Raw genomic sequence first — 19,597 nt, forward strand, 5'->3', positions numbered from 1 at the left:
ATTGTAATGTTTAAAAGCTATTTTCTGCCATTTTATCAACAAAAGGTTATCAATCATGAAAATGGTTTGTGTCAAGCTTATCTGCAGAGAAGAGTGTTACAGCTCGGTCTTGTATGATTTGATGTGCTTTGACCGCAGTATCTGGCCTGTTTGAAGACATCAAGGTCACAGACAGATAAGCTGTCGTTTGATGTCGGCCTGCAGGAGGATTCAACAGGTAAAAGAAAGCCTCTGTTGCAGTTTGCTTTTATCCAGCTCTCTTTCACTTTCATTCTTTGTCGGTCTCAGTCTTTGTTCTTCAGTCTCTCGCCATCTTCTTCTCCATTCCTTCTCTCTGTAAATCTCTCCCGCTTGCTCTCCCTTCAATCATATTTTTCATGAGTGAATTTCAGCATCTCCGTTACTATTCCCACTGGAGCACCCTGAACATACGGTGTGGTTCTGTTGTCAGCGCTCATTATGTCTTGCCAGCATCTTTGACAGTCTTGTTGTGGTATCCAGTTACCTAGACCCACATCTTATTTGTATTGTATTTATTTCAGATCATGCATTAGATGAGATACGGAGCAGGTAGCTCAGTGGGACAAGGAGTTGGACTACCAATATGTACACCTGGCTTTGATTCCTGGTTATGCTACAAGTCTCTGTTCTTGAAAAATGAGGTGTAATCAGGTGTGCTGCAAGGGTCAATGCAGTTGTCAAGACAGAGAAGGCATTTGCACTATAGACCACCAAAAACCAGGCGTAGAGCAGGTAGATGGAATTTGGGCTGGCAGTATATAAAAGTAAGTCCTACATTGGCAGTGAAACTGAATGTTACTGTGCTTATCCCCGGTTTCCTTAATGTGAAGCACATGAGAGCCTGACTCCCTGTGGTTACATTTCCATTTGAGGGAGGTACGCATTTACAGCAATGTAGACTGGTTGTCTACTTGGGTGGTTGCCATCTTGGACCCAAGGTAGTTCCATGATGTTGTATATGTGGTGAAGCACGATTAGTACAATGCAGATTAAGTCTTTTGTCCAAGGACACAAACAAGTACTGTGCCTGGAAGTCAAACCCAGGTCTACATATTGGTAACTGAACTCCTTATTCCACTGAGCTACCTGCTCTACACCAATATAGCTCCACTGCCAGGTGTGTTCTCCATATATGTGTCTGTGTCCTTGGACAAGACACTGCATTTGCCTCTTGTAGACTGGATTATTGTAACATTTTATTTTCTGGGTTGCCGCAGTCCAGATTGGTTCAAAATCCTGCTGCCAGACTTTTGACATGAAGCAGAAAGTTTGACCACATTACTCCCATTTTGACATCTCTTCACTGGCTTTCTGTGTCTGCGAGATCAGATTTTAAGGTCCTGCTACTGGCCTATAAAGTTGTTCATGGACTGCCACCCTCCTGTTTGGCTGATGTACTTAAACCCTACGTACCGGCCCGGGCTTTGTGTTCACAGGACGCAGGCTTACTTTGTGTCCCTGGGGTGAATAAAAAGTCTGTAGGAAATAGAGCCTTCTTTTATCGTGTCCCGATCCTATGGAATGCTCTCCCTATGTTAGTGAGGTAGTTGAACTCTGTGGAGACTTTTAAGTCACAATTGAAGACGCATTTGTTTTCTATTTTATATGATTAACATATTGTTTTACTATGTTTTTTATTCTTTTGACCTTTTTTTTTACTTTATTATAATGCTTTTAATCTTTTAATTACATTCCTTGATCTTTAGGTTTAATTTGTTGTTGTTTTCTGTGAAGTGCCTTGAGGTGACGCTATCGTGATTTGGCGCTCTATAAGTTCAATACACTGAATTGAAATTGTTCCAGTTCACCCATCTGTAAATGGGCACTGACCTTGGTGTCAGACTGGTGTCCCATCTGTAGTGGAACCACGACATGTTTATTGTTCACAAAAAGAGTAATTCTCAATTGCCACAGTCTTTCACGGGAATAGACAACAAAAAAAAAATCCAAAATATAGTTAAAAACCAGAGATCCTCATACAACAGAGTTCAAATGTCAGGCCTAAGACAGGAAACCTCAATGACAGCAAGGGTCTATATCATGGAGTCAAACACACAAGAGCAAAAGCACAAGTGCAGAATGACAGCAAAATTCAGTAACGTGGAGTCACAAACACTGTAATATGGAGCACTAGAGGGCAGGGTGGAATCTAATTCAATCTGGCAATGAAGAGACAGTCTTACAGTGTTTAATGCGTGAACATGCAAACGCAGTGATCAACAACCAGTTAGTCAATTACTCTCATCCAGTTCATGCTACGGAATCCAGGCTAAGCATCAGCATCAGTGAGTTTATACAGGACCTAAAGAATTAGACAAGAACTTATGTAGGTGAAAGTGAATGAATTTGGGTGCTGTGATGAATCCACATATGCTGGTATTTTCAAATTATTAATCTATTTAAGTGATCATGAATAAATTATTATCACTGGGGTGTTCTCAAGACTGTTTCCTACATCAGGCTCTGCCAATTAAAGTTAGGAAACAGCTTGTGTGTGTTTATATGTGTGTGTATCACTGCAGGTGAGGCCTGCTGGTGGACGATACATCCTGCCTCCAAACAGAGGTCTGAAGGAGAGAAGGTCCGCATTGGCGATGACCTCATCCTCGTCAGTGTGTCCTCAGAGCGATACCTTGTGAGTTTATTTTGTTGTTCATCCAGTCCTTGAAACTGTACCTTCTGTCTGAATAATGAATAGAGATCTTAATAGGAGAATCTTATGCCTGCTTCCAATAATGTGACAAAAAGTGAGATTATCCCAGTCCTATTAATACAAACTCCATGCACTCTGAGACCTCACTGCAGAGGGAGGCTTAATCCTACTAAAAGCAACAACTTTCCCCTTCTAGATGATTGCAGGTGTACGACCAGTTACCCGAAGCAAATGTGATATGTGCTGGAAATATCCAGTTTGCAGGATTATGATAAATTTTTTGCTCCTGCTTTTCCATGATGAGTGCATCTTGTTGCATGCCCCTGTGCCATTTATCAAAAATGGTAGCTGCAGTCCACTCATGCACTTGAATTATGTTTGCTGTTCTAACAAAAGGGGTGTCTGTGATATATGACGTAACTGCAATGTTTGTACCATGTCCTTTGGACCTCTCTCAGGTCATCTTGCAAGACAATGCACTTTTTGAATTATGACATTGCACAAATGGTGCCTGTGGTGCACATGGCTCAAGTAGTTTTGTACTATGGCAGTAAAGACAACATACTGGTATAACTGAGGATCCCAGGGGGCACCCTGGTGTCAAAGCCTGAAGTCCATAGTTGGTTAACATGATTTCTGGACTATAAATTGCATTTTCTTTTACTAGTTTTGGAATTTTTTGTGACTTAGACTCCTTATTTTCCAAGACATATAAGCCAGTCCTGCAAATGGCTTTCTGAGAAATTAAAGCCCTCCAAAACAACAAAAACTCCAATAACAATGGTATAAATGTAAATTAAAGGATAATACAACAATACACAAAAATCTAAAATTAAAGAGCAGATAAAAATCAAATTGAATCACATTTTTATGGTCGTATTTTTTGTTTGTCCAGCTGTGCCAATATGTTGTCCATCACGCACTTTTATGTTGAGCTTGCTTATTTTTGGAATTTAGAAGTCCTTAGCATGTTAAGTAACAGCAAAGACTATAGCGTGCACATGTACTATGCTGAGTTCCTGTCTGTTGTTAAACTCACCCCCAGGGAAACACTGTGTTGAAATGTGAGTTCAGCATACAGGAATAAGGTGTGGCTTGTACTCCAGTGGAATTTGTTTTGATGCAATTTACACTATGGAAAATACAGTACTTGAATTCATTTTCATTTATATCGCACCAAATCATGACAAAGTTGCCTCAAGGCGCTTCAAACAAGTAAGGTCTAAAATGACCAATTACCATGGCAGCTGGCGGGCATGGCCAGATGACCACTGTCATCCAACAGTCACTAATGTCAATCTGGTTGCTTGTCCCCACTGTCATCCAAGCAGTGGTAATAAGTAGGGACATGTGGCACCTCAGGGCTGGGGAAGGAGGATGCTGGATAAGGATGCAGCTGCCACAGAATTTGTTTTTGAATGGAGTTTAACATGAGAGCTCAACAAACAGCCCACCCACACCACCATGCAGACTGTACAGCGTTAAACGCCATCAGACACCGTAAATCCAAACTCAAACCACCTGCCATTCTGTTTCCTATTGCTCTCAACACGCAGTGATGAAGATGAGTCTTCGTTGCATCAAGTATTACAGACAGGAGCAAACTTTCTTTGTGTCCTAACTGAAAATCCACCATTTAGATGTTTAACCTCATAATCATATTGTAGTTTCAGTGCAGAACATATTTTAAGGTGCATGGGACTCCTGTCATTGTTCAAATGCTCTTTGCATATTGTACCTCATGTGAAATTATTGCATTTAAACAAGTATCCACCAGGGGGCAGATTTGTCCACAAACCATTGGTAATATCTTGTACAAACATATCACCATTTTCGTTTTGTTATTACAACATGCTATCTTCTGTTCAATATGTTGTGCTGTCACTTTACCCATGATGCATGATGATATATAAAAAAAATTGATTGATTGATTGATTGATGCAGGAAAGTAGCTTGTGCTATGTGTGATGTACACTTGGATAGTTATAATTGTAATCAGAAGTAGTATTTGAAAAATAAATTGTAAAATTTATTTGAAAAATAAATTGTAATGTGCTGTGCAGAATTTCCATTTTAATCTCGCCGCCTTTGCCTATTTTAACATTCTTGCCCATGTTTATTCAGTGTCCTTGCAGTACGTATGGTAATTTCACATAGCATTAAACATTTGCTTGTGTTCTGCAGCACCTATCGATCTCTAATGGCAACATCCAAGTGGATGCATCCTTCATGCAGACTCTGTGGAACGTCCATCCCATCTGCTCCGGAAGCAACATAGAGGAAGGTATAGATTTCTCACCAATGCCCTGCCTGCATACCAGAACCAAATTTAGCTTGTTCAAGGCCCCAAACGTCAGAAAAATGAGGTCCCACCATAAAAACACATTATCATCCACTCACCACCTGCTTTATTGCTAGCAATCATGTGTGTAAATCTGATTAGCATAATCGACCGGTCAATATGGTTGCTAACCTGGTAATGATATTATGGTCTGGCATGCTACTATTAGCTGTTAGCTCACAGACATTTTACTTCAGTGAGCATGTTTGCATTCGGCAAGTCAATTCTCATGCCAAACATGACAGACAGGCGGACCGTTTGTTTCACGGTTAAACATTCACCTTACAGTCGAGGCCAAATCAAGCTACATCTCTTTGGGGTTTCTCAGTCACCTCCAGGTCATGGTATATCTAAGTGCGTGAAGGCGAATGGAGTTACCTGAGTTTCTACAGGATGTTATGTGGGCCGCCCGAAGAGGAGGTACTGCTGGCCAATGCCAGAGGGCGCCCTGCCTGTAGTCGGGTTTCAGGCACCAGAGGGCGCAGTCACCACCCAGGAGCCAGGACTACCAGCTGTCAGAAAACTCTCATCATCATCCCATCCCATATAAGACTGGAGGAGACACCACATCTCTGCTGAGATATCAGTTTACCACTCAGGTAATCTCTCAGCCGTTTGACTGTGCCATACGCACGTGATCTTTTTCTGAGTGTTTGCAGGAGATCCTGGTGACTGCTTTCAGCTGGTGCTGAGTTTTGTGGTCCCTGTAGGAGTGACGTTCTTCACCCCTCACGCCAAAATGGATAAGTAGCTCTCAGGCTCTGCACTACTGTGTTTTTGTGTCGGAGGTGGACATTCTCCCACAAAAGGAACTGAACTGAATTGCTGATTGTTCTGCTGGGTGTGCACACACCCACCATTAACCTGTCTTCTGTTCCTGCCAGCAGTACTGGATCTGACAGCTGAAGTAGAGGCCACCTGGGGACTTGGGACTTGGCGGCTTCGGTTTGCTGCAGGTCTTCGTTGGCCGCGGAACCTTGTGGGCCTCGGCTCTTCTCTGGATAGGCGTCTCCTACCCTCGGACCTGCCCACACATCACCTGTTGACATTTGTAATTGACTGTCTAAAATTAGTATTCGACCTGTTGTGCACATTTGCCACAATAAATTGTATTTATTTGACTACCCATTGACCGTTCATTTGCGCCCCCTGTTGTGGGTCCGTGTCATTACACTTCCCCAACAGATGTATCATCTCTTACCTATTATTTTGAACTGACAAAGATCAGAACAGAGGTGAACATAATGTAGAAACTCAACCAAGTCCAGTTGCCTCCATACACCTTGATATACCATGACCTGGATGACTGAGAAATTTCGTAGTCACAGACATAGCTCAGATTGACCCCAGACAGAAGATGTTTCCCATCTCATCTGGTATTTAGAACCGAAGAAACTTCTCAGACAAGAGGTGAAACATAGTCCAGAAAGTCAAGCAAATGCACCTAACTACTCTATCTATGTGAGAGACACTATGACCTGTCTCATTGTCTGTCGTTTCAACCAACTGTCCATCCTTCTCCGATAGGCTACCTGTTGGGTGGTCATGTGATGCGGCTGTTCCATGGACATGATGAGGTAGTGACTATCCCAGGATCAGACCAGAGTGAAGAGCAGCAGAGGTAGGACCCATCGCAAGTCTATGAGATACTGTCAAAGAAGGGTCACCAACCTCGACTCGAGACGTCACTTACCCTGCAGGTTTTCCATCTATACTTGCTACAGCCACCATTTCCCATCTTAAGATTGGCTGAACACACCTGGATTAATTGTGGTTAGTATTAGTTGTGGGTGGAGCAGAGGTACTTGGAAAGCATGCAGGGCAGGTGACCTCCAGGAACAGGGAAGGTGACCCCTGATGCAGTTGATGCTGCAACATTAGAGCATCATAGATTAGAGATGGTAAAGCAATTACAAAATACAAAAATAAATAAATATGACCTGTGATTTACCCCTGGAGGTGATGGGAAAAATGTTTCAGATGCATGTGACACTTGGCTCCTTGGGGGAGCCAAAAATGTCAACCGTCTATTTTTATCTGCATTATATAGCTGCTTGGTTGTAACACAGAAAAGGTAGGCAGCAGAAACACACACACAGAGTGTCTGTTTTTAGAACAGTCCTTGGCAAATGTGAGGACGAGATTAGATGTTAATTTCTGACTTTTCTCCCAGGGTTGTCCTTGAAATTGAAGAGATGTCTTGCCTTTTCATTGCACTCGCTTCACGCTGACACCAGGGGCGATAAGCGATTTCTTTTATCTTAGGATGCAGTCAACCGTATCGCAGGCAGACAGTGGAGCCGTGGCTTATCAGGCTTTTAAATGTCTCTGCTTGAAGGACCACATGCTGTAGTGTGCAGCATGAATACAGCCATGCACTGGTGTGCATGGGTTTGTGTCTGAGTCTGTCATCCTCCAGAAAATATCCCTGTGACAAATGGGAGCACAGAGATGGTGTTTCTCAACGTCAGGTTGAATGGCATTGTCAGTATCATTGAAAGCATCCAGAGATCCACCACAGCCACTCAGTCTCTTCTGCCTCCCACAGGATAGTCAACTACGAGATGGGTAAAGCTGGTGCCAAAGCTCGGTCCTTGTGGAGGCTGGAACCTCTCCGAATCAGGTGGGTTATGCTTATCTATTCCAAAACTCCTTTTTAGTATTGTATTTGTTTCACTGTGCTTCCTTTAATTCTTCTCTTCACCTGCTTTCAGTTTGCGTGTTAAATAATAGTTCATCCGCTTTTGTTGTGAACCGCCATTTTTTAATAAAGCGCATAATTATCAAAATATTCTATGCAGTTGCATAGCATGCCATAGCTTGCAGGAGTGTTTGGATTAACTAATTAGCAAATTCTTGGTGGAGAAATTCAGCTGTCCAATATTTATTTAGATATATACAACCCCTGGCAAAAATTATGGAATCACTGACCTCGGAGGATGTTCATTCAGTTGTTTAATTTTGTAGAAAAAAATCAGACCACAGACATGACACAAAACTAAAGTCATTTCAAAAAAATGGCTCATTGAATGAACTCGATTCAGTTATGTGCAGGATTTCCATCTAATACTTATATGTAGTCGCAACTCAAATAAAACACATCCATGCAAGACAATGTAATTTAATTTAGTTGGGACTACATATATTTATTAGCTGGAAATCCAATCCATTGAGTCAGTTTTTTGAGTGTATCACATAAACAAATGAGTCATTGGATGAACTCTATTCAATTATGGGCAGGATTTCCATCTAATAAATATATGTAGATTTGACAATCTCCAAAGACATCCAGTCATCACCTTAGGTCACTGGTTAGCATCCATTTCTTCTGCTCTTCCCACCCGTTGTATATGAGAGAACCTTACAAAGGATGGCTTTTTTTTTAGAATATGTCATAGTAGCAAAAACATCCTTGCAAAGATCCAAACACTCTTGTAGGGTTACAGTTGAGGCCCATTTTTGTACTTGTGCTGTTGCGTGTCTGCATCACTTCAATCCACCCTGTGCTAACAGTCTGAAAACTTCTGGCTTCTTCTTCTATACTGCACATCCTGGTACTACATGTGGCAGTACCCCCTGTGTAGAACTGTAAATGACAGCAGGCACATGATCATCAACGGCCATCAGTCCAGACAGCATCAACATGCAACAGTGTGCAAGAAAAAACAATCTAAAAAGTCAGGTCTGCATTCAGTGGACACAAAATGTTCCCCGAAATCCATGAGACTGCAAAGTTTGGGGTTTGTAAGAGTTAATGTGTTGTGTAGTATGTCAAGAGTCTGCAGTGCAGTCACACTCGATTTTTTTTATTATGTGTTATAATTTATACTGCTGTCCATGTTTCTGAATGGGCATCTATTTTAACTTTGCCAGTTGGAGCGGCAGCCACATCCGATGGGGTCAGTCCTTCCGAATTCGACACCTGACCACCGGTCACTACCTGGCACTGACTGAGGACAGGGGGTTGGTGTTGCAGGACCGAGAGAAGTCTGACACCAACGCTACTGCTTTCTGCTTCAGATCCTCAAAGGTAGCACCGCTGCCAGGCACCAAGTGAACTCACATGCACATGATGGGTTTGTGGTGTTCTTCATATAAATAGTACAGATGTGTGATAGAACTGGGCATTTTATGATAAAAGTACCAAATTTTGTAATTGTGGTTGGAAATGGATTCAGTGTGTCAGAAAGCAACATTTCATGTGTCAGACACAAATTTAGTGTTGTTTATACATTGGCAGTGGTAGCTCATGTCCGAGCAGTGGCTCTATGGCAGGATCCCTTGGGGTTCAATTGTTGCTGTTAGGGGGGTGATGGTGTCTTGTGGCAATTGATAATTATTCTGATATAAAAAATAAAGAAACAAATGGTTGTCAGGATATGTATTTTTGTTTATATATATATATATATATATATATATATATATATATATATGTATGTGTGTGTGTCCAAAGTGTCTTGTCCAAAGTGTCCAAATCAAGAATTCATAAAAAAATACAAAAATACAATAGAGATAAAACAGCACATAAAACAAAGCATCACAGCACCACTTGGTATTAGGAATACATGAATGGCCATCTAAAAAATCAAGTCTATTGAGAAAGGGCTTTACTTTACTCAGAAGACGTAGCTGGGAAAACTTGCTTTTACAACAGAGTTTTCTGTTAATCAAACCTCAAACAGCTGTCAAATATCACTCCCAAATTCTTGACAGCTGGTTTTAAATAATTAGCCAGAACAACAAAGTTTGACTGTACAACATTCAACATGCCAGAATACCCAAACACTCTGTTTTACAATCATTCAAGTAAATTAAATGTTGGAAAAGCCAATGCTTTTCATGATGAATATAATTAAATAATGACAACACCTTCTATTAGTCCTCACAAGCTGTTATGGATAAGGGGCGGAGTGAGGAGCGGTCCAGTATCTGACTGAACCCAGCATGAAATAATCAGAAGCAGTTCCAAAAAGAAAACATTTATTTTTTCTCCCCTTTGTGCTATACATAAAATACTAATTAATTAAAGTTCTGGTGAGGTGAAAAGGCGGCGCGCTCTCTCAGCGTCTCAACAGTCAGAGTCCGAACGTTCAGGACTCAGGAGTTCCGCCGACACCCCCCCCCAGGTGACTTTTTCCCAGAACTTTACTCTCTGCCGTGTGCTGACAATGTTTGTCTCTCACCCTCATCCTCCTTCACAGGCACGATGTCAGACTCTGAAACGGCCCTCAGCGTCCCCACACGGTCGTCACAAGGTCGTATTCTCCGGCAATCTTATCCAACTCACTGCTGGTTTAAATGTAGTTTTTCATCATTACATTGGTACCAGCTGGAAGTCCTCAGATCTGCACGTGAACATCACAGGTGTCGTGGATTGTCCTAATAGAGAGCCGTACGAGAATGCAACAGGTGCAGCCAATCATCGTAACAGAGGAGAGAGACTCTTCTGCAGCACATTTTCCTCAGAGAACAGCCCCAAATCACCTGGGAAGGAAAACAAACACAAAACAACCCAACCTTGTCCAGCCAAACCCCCCCCCCCCAACACACAACAGTACCTCCCCCTCAACGGGAAGCCTCCCGGCGACCACACAAACCAGACCCAAAAACAACCCCACACATCAAAGGCCAAAGCAGGAGGAGGGCAGAGATCACAGCAGGCAGCAGAGCCGGGAGATGTGGTAGAAAGGCTGGCCGGCATCAAAAAAAAAATCCCGAAACAACCCCAAACACAAAAACAAAACACAAAAAAAAGGCCCCCAGCACAGGACTACTAAGCCAGAGAAGCCAATAGGAAAAACGCAACCCAGCTCCACCCCCAAGGGCAGGGGAAAACCGGCAAGACGGCCGGTGCCGACCCCCCGACTATACTCCAGCCTACCGGGAGGGGTGGGCAGCGGAAAAGGCGTACGGCACTGATCGGCCCCACCGCTCTGACTGGAGTATATCCCCACTGCCCGACACCTCAGCAATGCCAATGGCAAACTGTCAGAGGCACGCTGAGGCTGGAGAGGAACCGGGAAACAACTAAATCTAAGAAAAGAGCCCTGGACCCCCCCCCCCCCCCCCAGGTGCAGAGGTCCTCATGGGAATGCCCAGCAACCAACCTGCACCACCCCACAACACCAAAGACGAACGGCCAGGAGTGCGTGAGGCTGGGGTTAGGGGACAGGGAAATAAAAAAACAACAAAATAAAACAACCCATTCCGCTAACAAAAATTAAATAACTATAAACAATAAAAAAAACACATGCTTACCTGAGTCCAAACGAACTCCGACCAGCCAGCCTGTTCACCCCACCAGAACTACCTCAAGTGCTACACACAAAAACTGGTTCACAAAAACCCCAATTTATATCCCACAAAAATGTCCATAAAACACCTGGAGCCATATTATGATGCTGTCTCCTGACGCTCGTTTGACCGGGGCAATATGGCTGTTCTGACCCTTCCAAGTTGCATTGGCTTGTCCACTAGAGGAGCTAGAGGTCCCGTCGGAGGAGTCTCAGAGGAATGAAGAAGAGGCGGTCCGGACTTATGTCGGGGAAAACCCAGAGACAAAACACCCCGCTCAGACACTCGCCCTCTCTCTCGTCCACGCTCCTTAATCCGATCGTCTAGACGAATAACCAAGGATATTAACTCATCTAAATCCTTCGGTTCATCACGGACGGCTAGCTCATCTTTCAGGGAGTCATTCAACCCGTCTACAAACACCCCCCTCAAAGCAGCAGCGTTCCAACCAGACTGAGTGGAAAAGATTCGAAAATCCACAGAATAATCAGCTGCGCTTCGTCGCCCCTGTCGGAGGTTCAGCAATCGCTGAACCACGGCATTTGTTTTCACCGGATGATCAAAAACCAAACGAAGTTCACGGGAAAATTCGTCAAAGGATTTTAGCAGTGATGATTTATTGCTCCACAATGCCGTGACCCACGCCAGGGCGTCACCTCGCAACAGATTAATAACATATGCGACTCGGCTACTCTCAGAGGAGAAAGACGCCGGTCGCTGAGCAAAAACCAAAGAACGCTGCATCAAAAACGGCGCACAAGCCTCCACATTTCCTGAATAGGGTTCCGGATGACATATAACCGGTTCAGGAGCCGAATCTCCGGACGGCGACTTTATCTGCACTGGGCTCAATGGAACCGGAGCTGCAACCACAGGAAGCGGAACAGCCTGAGCTACAAGCTCCGTAACACGGGCGTCTGTCTGTTTAATTTGAATCGAAAGGTGCTGCACTTGCTCCCAAATCATCTTCAGGTGCTTCTGGACTTTCTCCTGAAATGGAACTGCTTCTGCCACTGGGTCCATATTGGTTTGGCCGGAGAATTCTGTTATGGATAAGGGGCAGAGTGAGGAGCGGTCCAGTATCTGACTGAACCCAGCATGAAATAATCAGAAGCAGTTCCAAAAAGAAAACACATTTATTTTTTCTCCCCTTTGTGCTATACATAAAATACTAATTAATTAAAGTTCTGGTGAGGTGAAAAGGCGGCGCGCTCTCTCAGCATCTCAACAGTCGGAGTCCGAACGTTCAGGACTCAGGAGTTCCGCCGACACCCCCCCCCCCAGGTGACTTTTTCCCAGAACTGTACTCTCTGCCGTGTGCTGACAACGTTTGTCTCTCACCCTCGTCCTCCTTCACAGGCGCGATGTCAGACTCTGAAACGGCCCTCAGCGTCCCCACACGGTCGTCATAAGGTCGTATTCTCCGGCAATCTTATCCAACTCACTGCTGGTTTAAATGTAGTTCTTCATCACTACATTGGTACCAGCTGGAAGTCCTCAGATCTGCACGTGAACATCACAGGTGTTGTGGATTGTCCTAATAGAGAGCCGCACGAGAATGTAACAGGTGCAGCCAATCATCATAACAGAGGAGAGAGACTCTTCTGCAGCACATTTTCCTCAGAGAACAGCCCCAAATCACCTGGGAAGGAAAACAAACACAAAACAATCCAACCTTGTCCAGCCAAACCCCCCCCCAACACACAACACAAGCAGATAGATTTGGAGATCATCTGCATAACAATGAAAGGACAGGTTGTGCACGGCAACATGTACAATGAAAATACAATAGGGCCAAGAATAGAACCCTGTGGCACTCCACAACAAAGAGGGGTAATTGCTGAGGAGAGGTTATCAATCATAATGGAAAAACGTCTCTCAGCCAAACACGATTTAAGCCATTTACGTACAATACCATGAATGCCAACAAGGCATCTAACCAGGAAACATGTACTGTTTGATCTACAGTGTCAACCACAGCAGGATTCCCTGCATCCACAGACAAAGTGATGTTATTAAGTACTTTTAAAAGTGCTGACTCAGTGATCCAGATTAGAATTATTTTGAGAATGTGATTGTCTTCTAAAAATGACTGTAACTGAATAAAAAAACCTTGGAGATAAATGGCAGAAAGGTATGGGAAAAAAAACTAAAGCGTCTAGGTTAGTTTTTTTTTTTTTTTTTAAAGGGGGTCAAACCACAGCATGATTGAAACAGACCCTGAACTAAGACAAGAGTAGGGATGGGTATTGACAAGATTTTATCGATATCGATGACATTATTGATTCTGCTTATCGAGCCGATTCCTTATCAATTCCCTTATTGATACCTCTTGTGAATTTTGTACTAAAAGTAGGCTTTACGGGTTTTCTATGTATTTCATTGAGTCTTAAAGTAAATAAATATGAAATTGGTCACTGTATCCTTGATCTCTGGACATAAATAAAAATAAACAAAACGGTGTTTCACTTTGAAGTTACTAATTCCGACTGGATTCTATCATTCTAACTTGACTCAGCAGAGAGCCGCGCAGCGTTTAGAGCTGTGTGAACAGAACGGAGGAGATTCTCGTTTGTTTCTCGCAACAAGACAGGAGTCCCAGTAAGTGAAAACCAAAAAAAGCTGAAACCCAAAATTACCCCCCAACACCATGTGCATGAAAATGTTTGAATTCTAGAATCTCTGAAATGCAATATGGGGCTATTCCAGACAATAAACTGCAGTGAGTGCAGCATTCATTTTGGTGAGAAAAAAAAAAACAACTTTCCTTATTCAAATTCATTCCAGTAGTATTCTGCTCTTATGAGGATACAGCAGTTTTCTAGCTTGGCAGATAGTTCTGGAGGAAATCACTGAAGAAATTAACACATTGAAAATATGGTTTGACCGAAACAAACTGTCATTAAACTTAAATAAGACAGGGATGAAAAAAGGTGTAAGAGTCCCTAGGTGTTCACAGGAAACATTTATTTATTTCTGTATGTATGTATGTATGTATGTATGTATGTATTTATTCATGTATGTTCACTGTTAGTTGGTTTTAGATTTTGTGTTGTGTTTTTATTCAGGTTTTTTTTTGTCTCTTTCTCTAAAATTGTATATAATCATTAGATTAGTTATTATTACTATTATTGTTGTGCTTGCTATTATTAATATATAAACAAAAATAAATAAAAAAAATTGCAATTTGTAATACATTTGACTCTTTTATGACAACAAATGCTTGACAGCTGCAACTGCTTAATGCTAATTTAACACTGAAAATGCCATAGACATGCTAACGTGTTAGCATTGGTCCCATTTTTAAGTTATAAAATACATCTATCAACTGTTTCAGAAGACCATAATAGGTCGGTTTAACATAAAAAAAGGTAAATAATACTCACAGCCATATGCTCTTTAGGGTTTTAGCGGGGGAAAGTGAAAGAAAAAAATGAATCAATGAAGCAATGATCGAACACTGCTTCGATCTGTGAATCACTGCTTCAATTGGTTCAAGGTTCAAAGCGAAGCCATGCTGCAGAAAAGTTGATTACAGACTGCAGGGTCTGTAATCAATGTAGAGAAATTATAATTTTCCTGACAAACACCCCCAAAAACAACGGCCACTCTGAAGCAGGGGCGTAGGTTTGCATATGGACCATAGGGACAAGTCACAACCAATATTTTGGGATGGCAAAATAGTCCCTACCAATATTTAGCATTTTTGTTTATATAACAAAATCATTCACTATTTTTCTGCGAACTCGATACTATAATTTTAGTCGTCATGTTTTGTGTTTTCGACGTGCCAGAGTGACAGGGTTACCCATGTTGCAATTTCATTAGCTCACGTTCTTCTCACATGGACGTAAACAAAGTGCATCTCGTGGCAGGCAGTGCTTCATTTGTAAAGTGGGAGGTCCCGGAGCACAGAGGATGGGTGGCTCCGGTGCAGTGTTGCCAAATGTACGATAATTATCGTATTTGTACGATAGTTGTGCCCTCTGTACGATGTACGATCAATAATGGGAAAAAATCCAATATGTACGATAATTTCAGTTGGTTGCCCAAACACGCATCTCTCTCTGACACCCAAGAATCATTTTGCAGGCGCTGCACTCAGGCGGCATCAAAGACACACCACACACAGGGCTGCTGCTGGCTTTCGGCGACCGTCATTTGAAAGCCCGCCCCCTCTCATACAGAGTAATGAGTTCCATCCAATCTGTACCGTGACAGGAAGATTCCCCAACCATCTTTTTTTTTCGAAACTTTATTTCAACAAATGCAATAAACGAACAAAACACAAGAGCAAAGAGATATACAATATACTATTACTATAATTACTGTTTAAAAATGTGACATAAAATTCTTTGTAAATTTAAAAAAAGAAACGCTAAAATAGCTACGTTGTATGCGTTTTGTTTGTGTACGATAATTTCTCCCAAAATACGATCATTTTGAGGTTTTGGTACGATAGTTTCATATTTCATATCTGGCAACACTGCTCCGGTGCAGAAAAACAAGAAGGGCGGGGTGGAGGGCTTGCGAACAATGCTGTGCGCCACACTTACAATAAACTGCACACCCACACAAACACACACACACCTTCACAAATGACACTAACATCCTGCCTTTTCCTCAAAAATTACTACATTTATGTTTGCTGTCTGTCTCTGTACTTTTCTGTCACTTTTGCGCTCTTTTTCATACTTTCCCTCGTTTCAAAAGTCACCGAACGCACTGTTGGAAAGCATGGGTTCTTGGCTTGCTGTCAAATTTTTCAGAGTGAGGGCTTATATGAGAACTTACGGTAATGAGAATCAGCGGCGCACTAGTTTTTTTTTTTCTCAGCGGCGCACTACTGTGAAACTTCCGTGTTTTTCCTCTGCGTTATGACATCACAGGTTTACGTTTACCGTAATACACCATATATATCATTGGAAATCGTTTTTTTTTTTTTTTGGCAAATTAGGTTGCTAAATACCTACAACTGCATTATTGATGAAGAGAATAGATTATACATCTTGGTTGCAAAAACTTATTTTTTTTTTTTGTTAGCTCCACAAGTATTTTTTTTGTTGTCTTGTTCTCTCAGGTGTAGGCCTATAGAATAGATTAGTGATTTTGGGTGCAATTTTGTTATTTAAGCTATTTGTTTGTTTGCCTACACACTTAATAATGTAAATAAAGTGTTAAATATTAATAAAGTGTCGTCATATGTTATGTATTATGCTGTACTTGTGCGTCTAATGGTGTGAGTGGGTTAGGGGGTGGTGGTGGGCAGGGGGGCCGGGGGGGTATTGTCCCTACCAAAGCTGAGACCAAACCTACGCCCTTGCTCTGAAGGACCGATAAGGGAATCGTTAAGTAAAACTGTTATTGATGTCGGTGGATCGAATCATTTCTTAACGATACCCGAAAGGAACTGGTTCTCGATACCCATCCCTAGACAAGTTAGGAAACCCGACTTGACAGTATTAAAAACCTCTTTTAGCACCTTAGCTGGAACATCTAAAGAACAACTTGAAGGTTTTGTGTGTTTCACTACCTCACTAAAGGATAAAAGACAAATGGATCCAAACCACTCGAGCACAACAGAATTTGCACGAGTAACAGACAGTTCATCAGTATTCTGTCCGACTGATGAGACTCTGTCAATGAAAAACTGAAGAAACTGCTCACAAGTCGTGGTTGTAGCATCCATCAAAACAGAGGTTCATGAGTTTATAGTCTGAAACAACACTCTGGGATGACAACAACTGCTGAAAATAACACAAGACAGATATTGAGCTTTTGCCTCCTTCACAGCCTTCTGGTAGTCAATTAGATTGTCCCTCAGAATTCAAAAGGTTTTTAAAATCATCAGCCAGCTGCTTAGATGGATAACAAACATGATGTCTGTTATTGTTCGATAGACATACAACGCATGTGTCCCACTATATTGATCTGTGATACATGAGATCAACAAACTGTGTTCCACAGAAAACGTCACATCGGCAGCTTCAGAAATGAACCATCCACTTTCTCTGGACTGGAAAATCTTTTTTTCTTCTTTTTTTAATGAGAATAAAAATTAAAAGTGTTATTGGACTAGTGAAAGCGCCACAGTAGAGTTTAATTGAGTTGAACTTGCCAACTCTGACTGAACTGACCATTTACCTCCACACTCTGCGTGTAATGGACTTCCTAGATCTGAACAGCGATTTCAAGCCAATTAGTGACTGGCCAGTACAGAAGTAAAGCAATGTGCTGCAGTCATTTATCACTGGAGTCTCTGAGTTGATTATGTGGTCAAGTTCTGTCTCATCCTAATCACAGAAAAAATCATGTCTCTGAAATGAAGAAAGTGTTACTCAGAAAGCTGAAAAGCATTTTGCTAAAATAATTAACAACAAATCTGCATATGCATTGGGTGCAGGTATTTTGCTAATTTTGTAATTTGCTGTTGTGCATTTTGCATTGATAACATTTTGTATGAAAATTCAGTAAGGTATGTCTTCTATAATATATTCCAATTCTAAGGTAGAACTCTACTAGTGTATACTAAGGCATATCTAAAATGGAAGCGTAGAATAGAGTAGAGTAGAGCCACTTAGGTGCCTGGTCTTGAGAACCAGGGATGGTAGGTTGAAAAGCTTTTCTGTCCCATGGGAACTCTCCCTACCCACCCAAGCGGCTCAAGAAAATGGACATATCATAAGACGTATCATAAGAAAATAGACATCATGTATATAAGTGATATTTACATAATAAGGGTAATAAACAACATATACAAGAAATATGGTTACTATATAATATTATAGGAGTTGATGTTTGTTTTCTCCTATGCAGGAAAAGCTGGAGCAGAGCCCCAAGCGAGACATCGAGGGCATGGGCGTAGCAGAGATTAAATATGGGGACTCTCTTTGCTTCATCATGCACATGGCCACGGGACTCTGGCTCTCTTATCAGGCGCCGGATGTCAAATCTGCCCGGTTAGGACCCATCAAGAGACGAGTGAGTGACACCACCCATGAGCACATACTTTGCCGTTCTTTTTTACCATTTAAAATATAGAGGATATCCATAAACAGTTAACAGACGGATGGCATTCTTCAGAGCAGATTATTTTTGTAGTGATGTGTTGACTGAGTTGAGATAATTAGCTGTTTGTGTCTTTGCCTCGACTAAAAATCTATTCTGTTGGCTGCTGTGACATAAGCGATGGATGTGTGTGTAGACCATGTGTGACAGTATGTCCTACAGCTCGATAACCTGTCATGTCAGCACCTGTGGGCTAACAATATGGCTCAGTGCCGGATGGAGACAAATGCATTCTGAAGTGTTGAGAAGCATCCATGTCTTCCCACATGGGGTCATTTCTTTGCATTTTAAGACCTGGAAAAGATGCAAAGAGAAAGAAATCAATGAAAAATTTAAAAACTTTTTTTTTTAAAGCAAACTCTGCAATGTGTAGTCACACTGACTTCTTAATTTATGTTGACACTGTAAATGAGCCCCTTTCAACAGTAATGTTTATTGTATTTTAGTTATTGCAACAGTCTTTCATTGGAGAGGGCAAAAGGGTTCTCAATCTATGGTTGGTACATAAAGAGTAGCATAGCATGCCAACAAATTCTTTAGGCATTGGGCAAAAATCTCAGAAGATCAAAAATGGCAGAAGAGTCAGCACACAGGTAGACAAAAACACAAAGAGAGCACTGGGAACAAATGTTAGAAAGCAGGACGAAACCTAGACAGTCTGGCAGTAAGTGAACACTGGATGCCAGACTGCCTAGGTTTCGTCTGGCATATTTGAGGGCAGTCAAATATATATGCCAGACAGATAACCAGCGGAAGCATGGAAGCTTGCAAACATGGAAGCTTGCAAACATGGAAACCAAAACTGGAAGTAAACCTCCCTGGAATGACCACAGAACAAATATCAAAATAAAAGCACCAGGAACAAACGCTGCAGGACAAAAATGCAAAATGACACATGGAGAAAACAATCAAATGTAGCCATCAAGCAGAATCAGAACATAAACAACAAAAACAGACCATAATCTAAGACATGTGACAGATTCTAGCATTCCTGTGTTTGGTGCAAGTAAGCTACAAACTGTGCTCATGTTGTAAATACATTACTTGCACTCTCAACAGGATATTATTTGTGATTCTACTCTAATTTGCACTGCTGTTAGTAGATTACATTGGTTATTAATGGAACATGGTTAGCAGAACAGGCAACTCATACCTGTGCTTTCTTTTAAAAAACATTATAACCTCACAAAAATTTGCCTACTTTCATAAATCTGGCTGAT

The 19,597-nt window shown here is 41.8% G+C and overlaps 1 protein-coding gene across 1 annotated transcript in view; it reads left to right on the forward strand.

Annotated features, from left to right (window-relative positions):
• The window catches only part of LOC117532313 (ryanodine receptor 3-like), a 323,993-nt gene that overhangs the window by 87,559 nt on the left and 216,837 nt on the right, over positions 1–19,597 (forward strand). Inside the window, 4 exon segments of the mRNA XM_034195633.1 lie at positions 6,543–6,636; positions 7,564–7,638; positions 8,889–9,045; positions 18,126–18,290. Coding sequence (XP_034051524.1) covers positions 6,543–6,636; positions 7,564–7,638; positions 8,889–9,045; positions 18,126–18,290 — 491 coding nt within the window.

The sequence above is a fragment of the Thalassophryne amazonica genome, chromosome 19, assembly GCF_902500255.1.
Source record: "Thalassophryne amazonica chromosome 19, fThaAma1.1, whole genome shotgun sequence".
Taxonomy (NCBI): Eukaryota; Metazoa; Chordata; class Actinopteri; order Batrachoidiformes; family Batrachoididae; genus Thalassophryne; species Thalassophryne amazonica.